The 10,128-nt window shown below is 32.2% G+C and overlaps 1 protein-coding gene across 3 annotated transcripts in view; it reads left to right on the top strand.

Moving 5' to 3' along the window:
* Positions 1-9,723, top strand: part of LOC149787860 (putative cytochrome P450 CYP44) — a 43,482-nt gene extending 33,759 nt beyond the window's left edge. For all 3 annotated transcript variants that reach the window (XM_089974091.1, XM_089974090.1, XM_089974089.1), the window contains 2 exons: positions 1,706-1,865; positions 2,783-9,723. In XM_089974091.1, coding sequence (XP_089830217.1) covers positions 1,706-1,865; positions 2,783-2,940 — 318 coding nt within the window. In that variant the 3' untranslated portion in view covers positions 2,941-9,723. The remainder of the gene's footprint in view (positions 1-1,705; positions 1,866-2,782) is intronic.
* The last annotated feature ends 405 nt before the right edge of the window (positions 9,724-10,128 follow it).

A 10,128-nucleotide genomic window follows, 5' to 3' on the forward strand; every position in this document is an offset into this window, starting at 1 on the left:
GTTACTACAAAACGTAAGTTTAAAGAACAAATCAAAAAAAGGAACAACACATAATGGGACTTGGAGCCCTACCCCTGAAGTTTCATCTCCACAGATTTGAATAGCAGCAAACAGAATGACACTTATGAAAATAACGAATTCCAAGTTTTTTACACTGACTTGCCTTGTCATTATTTCAGTAAATTGAAGATTTAAAATTAAACATTTTTGTCAAGCAATACACATTCTGTTTTGATACCTCCACTGCATGGTCAGCAGGGTTAGCTTCATTTGCTCCTAATATGCCCATCCATCTGCACATACAATATATCTATCTTTTAAAGGTATGTACTATACAATATGAGCTTGTTAGCATGGTTACATAGAAACTCTGTTCTTATGAATGATGGCTTTGATTCTCATGCTAATGAAACAGTTTTTGATTTATTGATTTTTAATCGGTAAAATTACAAACTTATTCAGAGATGCTACCTGTGTGCATGTGTGCAAATCATGCAAATATTTTGCCAGTTTGCACACTTAGAAAGAGATAATGCATGAGAACTTGTTAAAATTACTCCAAAGATGTGCACAGAAAAATGCACTCAACACAGTAGAGAAAATTTTATTTAACTGTTGAGATAAACAGAATGAATAAGCATCTGAAAAGAATGTAAAAAGTAAGGATCCATATTTGATTCAAATACTTCTGTCCATTGCAGAGAATACAGATGCAGGTTAATGAGAAAGGATGCTCGGAAATCCTACTAATTATATATAACAGATAAATGTGTGCACTAGAATGGTTTTGCAATTGGTTGCCTTTTCTCTGCTTGTGCACTCTACAACTGTTTTGTCAAGGTCACAGTCATAGAAAATTTGCATTAAAGTTTCATTTACTGTTTGTCATTTGCTTATAATATATGATCTCTTTGATAGATTCACAACATACTTTGTTTCAATCAGTATGACACTTACAGTTTACCTTATTACCTTTGTGACTAGATCATAGAAAGTTTGCACTAAGGCTTTGTTGTATTGATTGCAGACTCATTAGGGAATAATACAGTTATGAATCTAATAATAACTGGGTAAGGGAAACTTACAGAACCCAAAATATTAATTCTGGCTCCAGTGACCCTAACTGTTGACCTCTGGGCCCAAGAATGAATAAGGAAGGTGCAGACTACCTATGAAGTTTGATAAAAATTGACTCCAGTACTCCATTTGATTATATTTTTTTAAACTCATTGTTGAATTTTCTTTGTACTTGAGATGAATCTTCATGAAGCTAAGATAATTCATTTTGTGGAACATTTTGTTTTGTCCATTCAGCCTTGAGGTCAAGGTCACAATAATGGAAAGTCTGCATTAAAGTATTGGTTAATATTTTTTATCTTACTTTCATTTCCTTAATCCCATAATGGATGAATCATGATGAAGCTAACAATTCATTCTGCAACAAGCTCACTCAAACTTTTGATCTTTTTACAGCAATGCTTTGTTCATGAATGCTACATGCAGGACCTGGCCTTCTTTTTTAAAATATTCAAATATTAAAATCAGGCATTTCTGTTTTAGTATAGGCTTTTCTCTCTGTCTCTCATATATATAAATATATATATATATATATATATATATATATATATATATATATATATATATATATATATATATATATATATATATATATATATATATATATATTTATATTTATATTTTGCAGACCCATGTGGAAATGAACAACTTTGTGATGTTTAAGGACCCACAGTATTTTGTGGAGCCCCATAAGTTTATGCCTGAGAGATGGTTACGGGATGGCTCAGCCCATAACATTCACCCCTATATACTGATGCCATTTGGACATGGACCAAGAATGTGTGCAGGTTTGGAAAGGCTTTTGATGAGGATCTTAGATGAAAAGATAATCTCATTTCTTTGAATGGCTTAGAAGTAGTTTTGTTAGCATGGAAACATTTTCCATTAGTAACCAAGACATCATCTTGTCTATTTTGTTTGTAAATTATATTTGTATATACAGTACACTAAAATTAATATCAAGGAAAAAAAACCCACATGAAATATGTCTTAATTTCCAGCATAGTAACAGTTTTAATTTTAATATGATATAGTTTTAATTAGCGATCTGCATGTAGGTCAGATGAGTAGGCTGTTGGTGCTGAGTTGAGGATAGGGGCATCTTTCTGGTTCATTTTCCATGTATAATAAATAGTTTTAAAGCAAAATTTCCTCACAAAACCATTTAGACCAGAAAAGCTTTTGGGATGGTTTGTCATCTTTCTGCCCATTAGCACAAGTTTGTTAATGCTAAGCCTCCTAAACAAATTGGAATATTGCCATGAAAACACTAAACACACATTCATCCCTTGGTCTGGTTGGTCCTAAATGAAAATACTGCTGATCAGGCATCTGATATGGCCACCATTGTTGCCATTTTGAAAATCTTATTGATTCTCATTCTGAATGGATGGTTATATCAACATGGGGCTTTCATTCAAAGGGATCTTTATGATGTCTAGTTGATTCTAAGTGAAACTGGTGCCAATCTGACATCCAATATCAGAATATTAGAAATCTTATTACTACTGCTGTATTTTCATTCTTGTACCTACAGGGATATTTTTAAGTTACTGATAGCAACAAAAGTACATCTTATCGTTGATTATTGCGGTAAACTTCTGCATTTTGTATTACTACATGATAAAATTAAATATATTGAATTTCATGGTAGGTGCAAGAAATAAATATTTTGAAAACAAAGTGTAATTTGGTTACATTGCAGGTAGAAGATTTGCAGAGCAGGAAATGTATGTGTTACTCACCAGAATCCTGCAGAGGTTCAAACTTCAGTGGCATTATCCAGAGATAGGCCAGAGATTTCAGATGCTGATGGTGCCAGATTGTCCTGTCAGAGTTACCTTCCTTGACAGAAAAAACTGATTCTTTTGTAACCAGTAGTCAAATATGAGTTAAAAACCCACAGATCAGCTTCCGTTCAAAAGCTATGGTTCAAGTTAACAAAAGAAAGGTGGCTGAACAACAGATGTTTGAGGATTTGTAACTGTTGCACAATATAAATGACCCTTTGACTGGTTTGACACAGTAGTAGTACTAGTATTATTATTATTATTATTATTATTATTCGGACATTAGTTATTACGTTTAACTGTCAGCCTGAGAATGAATGTATATCAGGCCACTGGAAACCCTTTAATATGCCAGACATATCCAGTGATATGGTAACAGTATTTTGACCAATTGCAAAATACTCGTCAGACATTCATTGTTATGAATTTTAAATCTTATTCTTTTTTTTAATATTTGTATATGTAATGATTTCAGACTCCTAATTGGGGAATGGTATATCTTTATATGACAGGTGTCAAAGTGTCCCAGGCTTCGGTTATAACAGCAGCACAATCGTGGCTTCACACTTACACAAGCAAGATAGCGTAAGCTGTATATAGCTGCAGCCAAATGATTCCATCTACAGTGTAATGCATACTGTCATGCATCCAGTAGAATCTCCACCCTTTACATAGTTGTTATTGCTATAATGATAAATACTATGCAGATTGGTTTAAAAAAGTAAATATTGGTTTGGTTTTACATTTTATGGCACAGTAATAAAACGTGATTATTTAGTGCCAATTAATATGTATGTAATGACACAAGGAGCAATATGAAAGGAAACCAGTCAAGTAAACAAGGTACATATCTAAGTTTTTGCTGATTGGTTGTTCATAGTAACATCAGCCTGTGAAATAAGTTTGTTAGGGTAAATCCCCACTGATTAAGCACCTAATAATAAAAAGGTCATAGGAATAACGCAGCATGATTGTTTTCCCCTCGAGTTATAATAGATCTTTGATATAAACAACAAAACATTAGCCATTATGAATGAGATGAAGCAAAGGAATGAAAATTTTGATTGAAGGCAACAAGTTTCAACAGCAGATGGTAGGATGGTCTGGCAATGAAGATGATGTTTTGTAAATTATTTCCAAGCAGAAAACAATTTTCTCAGTCCAGATGTTTCAAAATTTCCCATAGTCAGCCAATGTCAACAATACGTAATGTAATGAACATACTGTATATGTTATAGGTTTCATGAAACTTGATAATGTCTTGTTACCTTTTATGAGAGACTTGGCAGATGAAGCTATCACAGTGCTAATTCACAGTGCTTATTCTTGTGACCAATATGTATCAGTCCCTGAATGAGCTCAGTCAGTTTTATTGCAGTCCCTGAATGATGAGTTCAGTCAGTTTTATTGCAGTTCTTGAATGAGTTCAGTCAGTTTCATTAATTTTAACATTTTTTACTGGAAAAGCTTTGATATGTGTAGCAAGAAGATATAAAGTCATCATCGGTCTTTGCTTGTATCTTCTATCACCAGCTGATGAGACCAGTGAGGTGTCAAAAACACTACAGAATAGACAGCTTCAAATATTATAAAATAAAATTTGAGAAACAATTTTTTTCTAACAGTATATGAAATACATGCATTTTTTGCATTAATTGCACTAATTCTACACCACATTTAGTATCATTCACCCAGAAGCTTTACATTCCAGAGAGAATATATTGTACACAGATGTAGCGATCTCAGCTTGTGGCTTTTCAAGTTGAAATACAAGAGATGCTTCAGCTATATAGTTGTTTACAGAGTTATTTCAGTAATGTTACTGTCTGATTATGGATTGTATGACTAAATAGTTTGTTGAAACTTGAACATGATCACAACATTCCCCCACCCACCCACCTGATACAGCAAAATATCCAAAGAGCATATGTAACATTTTACAAACTTAAGAGGTGTGGTGTGAGTGTGTGTGTGTGTGTATATATGTATATATATGTGTGTGTATATATATATATATATATATATATATATATATATATATATATATATATATATATATATATATATATATATATATATATATTCTGGCTGTATCATTGACGTATCATGAGGTGCATGCATTTTTCAACAAAGCAAACAAGGTTTTTGCAGAGTTACCTTTTAATATAAAAAAAATTATATGCATGTTATATTAAAGATGCATTGTACATACAATACATATATTTATTTATACTACATATAAATACACGTTCTTACTTTTTGATGGAGTTAAGATTAACAAAAGGAAACTGTGTATAGACAGAGGGAGTGAACTCTTCACATCCCTATCCAGTGTGTTCAGCATAAAATGTAGTCCTGCAGCTATTGCATCTGATCAGTCGACTTTGGAAATTGATGTATTTTTCTAGCTTTGATTATGTTTTCATTCATATTGATCAGATAACTAAGGGACACTTATGATTTAAATGTTGGTTTAAATGAAAAAGGTTGAGCAGTACAAACACTGCATGGTTAGCTTCTTGAAAACTGTACACGCAGCTAAATAGTTACTGGTGAGTGTATTGAAATGGGTGGGAAATACAGAGTAAGGAAAAAGTTGAAGTGACAAAAGATAATTCCGACATTTATATTTACTTTCTCTTGCTACAACCCATAAAAATGCTTTTGTCTTCATATATCTCTCTCTCTCTCTTGCTGAGGTAAAACTGACATACTGACTCACCAGCCAACAGAGAGTGGTGGATGGAGGGGAGAACTGGACAAGAAGACAATTTTTATTGTAATTCCTCTGTTTCTTTGTCAGCTTTACTGTCAAAGATCCAGGTAGAGAGACAGACAGAGACTGTTCTGGATCAACTGAAGTAAAACTGACATGCTGATTGACCAGACAACACTGAGAGAGAAAAGGGGAGAGAGACCTTCAAACATTTTAATATTTAAAATGATCTGTTTTCGAACCTTGTTACGGATTAAATATGTGCCTTGATCACTCACACTTGTAACATGGGGGCTTTTGTGAATCTTATATTTTTTTATAGAAAATAAGAACAATGTGCCCCTTTTTGCGAGAAATGAATCAGAATCATGACCTAAATTGATTAGTAAATAGAACCTTGATTGCTTGTTTTATCACTGAAAATATTGGTTAGTGTAGAGAAATATGGAATCAGCATCATAATTGTTTTAAGAAGTTATGTATTTTGTTAAATTTTATCTTATTAATTCTAAATATGCTGTAAATAACAATATAAAATAAATAATGATTTGTGTAAATGTTGGTAATGGTGGCAGCATTTTAAGAAAAGAAAAAAAAAAAATTACATCAAGTAAATTTCATGCTTCAGTTTTATCTTTTAATTCAGTTTTTGCATATTTATCATCATTGTGTTATGCCATCTTGCATTCAGATGTTACAAGTGTCAGTTTACTGTCACAGTTATGCTGATGAGCATTCCTGTGGGAAATTAATTAAGTGCCAACTATGTTTTGATCTGCAACTTAGTTGCATTGTTACAGTCAGTTAAAAGTAAACCTGCCATTGACATCCTTCTGTATCAAAATAAGTAAAGCAAATGAAAAATAAAGTTGAAAGGCATACAAGTTTGTCCTCCATACGACCTAACAGTCACAGTTTTGAGCCAAGTCAACTCATTTTAATTTACCATTCAAATATCGTTTTAAATACTATTATGTCAGTAACTTGGTTAAAGTATCTGACATTAATCAGTGGTTTATCCAAGTCATTAGCAAATGTGATCAGGGATAGCAAGGAAACAAGTAAAAGGCATACTTCATTCCTGAAAACCTTAAGTCATATATATAGGGTTTAGATAGGGATACATGAGATGCTAAAGTTTATAGTAAAATTTGAATTCCCAAATTGGCACTCAAAGCTTGCTCAAGGATGAGTAGAAATTTCACAATTACTTGCGCACATGCTCAGAGAACAAACAAAAACAATTTTTTTTCTTCTTTTTCTCAAAATGTCCATTTTTATTTAAAAATAGAACCAACAATAACACTAAAATGTATCCACATTCAGATGCAAAAGCAGGCATAATACACAGTGTTTTCACTAGCAGATACATGGTGTGTTTTGAAACCTCATGGAGAGATGTTTTATATGATTGACTGTCTTGAAAATATAAGTTATCTGTAGTAAAAAGTGAATAACTTCATTAAAAACAGTTATTTATTGACAGTTCTTTTCAATGTGATTATATAATGAATATTTAACCATTTTGCACACAGACACACCAGTCGCTCTCTCTCTCTCTTCAAACTTGACCAATTTATAAAAATTTCAGAGGTATCTCTGTAACTCGCACCCTTATGCTGTAGTCTATGTGTTTGGAGTCTATAGCATATGAGTTTTGCTTTTCTCTATACTTGGCATGAAATTGTTATGAAGTCGAGACCATTCTATGATACGGTCAGTCTTACAAAGTTTGCATTATTATTTTCGTTAAAGTTTTTTATTTGCTGATATTTTGTAAAGCCCTTAATTGACTTTCTTGATTCTTGAGATGAATTATTATGAAGCTAAGACAATTTATTTGCTTACATAAACACTTGCCCCTTTGAACTTGACATCAAATCCACAGTCATTAAACATTAACATTAAGGTTTTTGTAAAAATTTCATCATTTGCTTATTTTGCCTAAATCCCTTGATGGATATTCTTCATACTTGGGATGAATCATTATGGAGCTAAGACATTTCATTCTGTGACATACTCACTCTATCTTTTGACCTTGGGGGTCAAGGTAACACGTTTTACAGTAGTACTTTGATCATAGTCTTGACATGCCGGTCCTGATCTCCTTATTGATTCTTTATGCCCAATTAATTTCAACCCATGTTGTAGTTTATGTTGGCTGCAAAACAGACTACAGCCAATGGTATGATCTTAACTAAAAGAGACAATGATTTAAATGTTAAAGTTGGTTTAAATGAAAAAGGTTGACCACGGTCAGTGGCGTGATCGTACCAGGTCAGTTTTGCCAGCAGTATCCAAAATTTGAAAACTTTTAGTATTGTAAAGTTATACAAGAACTATCCAGAAGTATAGATAGAATTTCATTGAGGCACTGAAAATATGAAAAGTTAAATCTTTTAAATTATTCTTACATGTAGATAATATACTGGTGAATTATGCAGCTCTGATACACACCGCTCTGGTGGCCTAGTGATTAGAGTGTCCGCCCCAGATGCGGGAGGTCATGGGTTCAATTCCCGGCCAAGTCATACCAAAGACTTACAAAAATGTTACTAACAGCTGCCTCGCTTGGCACTCGGCATTAAGAGGTTAGTGTTAGGACTGGTCGGCCTAGTGTCAGGATAATAGGGGTTGATCAGTGACATTAGCTTTAAAGAAGTAATTGATGTCACTGTGTAACACTTGCACAGTTATTAAACCCAACCATGAAATGCATGTTTTTATACATGGGAAATGCACTGAGCAATGAAGACAGTCAATGCGCAAAGGTTATGAATCAGTATTTCATGTAATAGAAGAAAGTGAACATTTGTACAGATTAGTTAAAATGCAGTACACTATTAACACAAACAATTTTCATCCTTACTGTATCATCAAGAAAATGAAATTCATCAAGCAAAAGAAATTTTATATACATTATGTGTAACTTGATGAAATACAAAATAATGATATTATTACAGAGCCAAAAAAGGATATAATTTTATTTTTTAAACAGAATAATTTCTTTTTTTACATAAATACCACTTAAAGCAAGAATTTTGCTTGTGGCAATATTACATCAATTGAGTTCCATTCAGTTTTGAAATTGTATGACATCATCTCATTTCAGTTTGTCCCATGATATATAGAACACTATATTTTGAAAGGTTCATTTCTTAGATAATTTAGAAGCTTGTATATATAGTGAAATCAGAAAATTCTTGCAAGCAATCATATTTTCAAATGTTTGCAAGGAAAATTAAAACATACAATTTTTATTTATGGTAAACAATATATTGATAAAAGGTATTGTGTAGTGGATCTTTTATTCCTTGTTTGTTGTAAATATGCTAAATGAACTAAATTTACCAAAGTTCATTTACATGAAAATATTATGGTTTATGGTGCTAACAAAAGAAATTTGTCATTTTTCAAATGCCCATCTTAAATTGGGCATACTGTGTTAATGGTGTTTATATATGTGTACATCAACTGACATTTTCTTGTCTGGCCAAAACTGTTATTTTGCTCAGTTCCATACTATGACTAGATATTATGTCATGTATTATAGTTATGCCCCCTGCCTCAAAGTCAAGGTTTTGGCAAGAAAAAAATCTAACTCTCTGACCAAAACATACAAAGGAATTTTGTATGAGCAACATTCACATCTGATTGGTTACTGGATCTGATCGAACAGGCATTTACCAACCAGTGTAGCCTGGTAAATTGAAATTGACAACAGATAGTAAGGTATTTTGATTTCATGCATATTTACAAATAATATATTAAATATGGAAGTATACCACTCCGATAGCCAGAAGGCCTATTCAACTTACCATAACTTAGAAGCCACAAGAAATAATGTTGAGTGTCTAAAACCAATTTGCTGGCAAATTTGTTTGCAGTAATTGCAGTGAGATCAGACCACACACATCCAACCTGCAAATACATGTTTTGAGGCTGATTTATAAGATTATTTCATTTGAGATTTATATATCAGATTTTTATATGAAATTTCAGTTCTTTGATATAATTAAAACTAACTTCCAAATCAAAAGTATTTCATTGCATTTTTCATATTGATCTAATGAGAAATATTAAATATGTATTTTTTGTATTTCACAAGAATCGTTAAATAAAGATTTCAGTCCCCATTAATTATTATTTAATTATAACCTTACACACAAATTAAAGAGTGGGAGTATATATAGGATTGATTATATGCACCCGTGTCTGCATCCTTACTGTAATTCCTAAATTACTGCACCTTTTGATATCAAACTTACTTAAATAAGTAAATCAACTTATTTTATTACAGATTTAAAAAGACAGTGGTTAATTCTATACAAGTTATGATTTTGCAACACTGTCACATAAATTTCACGAGTTCATCGATTAGAATTCACAGAAACATGTGCATTTATTTATTCAGATTGTATTGTTTACATCTTTCAAACACTGCTTTCGTAAAGACATGTAACACTGTTATAGTATTGTGTAGGGATACAGTTGAATTAACATGATTATCTCATGCAAATAAATATATGCATCCTTACTGTAATT

This window comes from Sinohyriopsis cumingii, chromosome 11 (genome assembly GCF_028554795.1).
Source record: "Sinohyriopsis cumingii isolate HCF-2022 chromosome 11, ASM2855479v2, whole genome shotgun sequence".
In the NCBI taxonomy this organism is placed as follows: Eukaryota; Metazoa; Mollusca; class Bivalvia; order Unionida; family Unionidae; genus Sinohyriopsis; species Sinohyriopsis cumingii.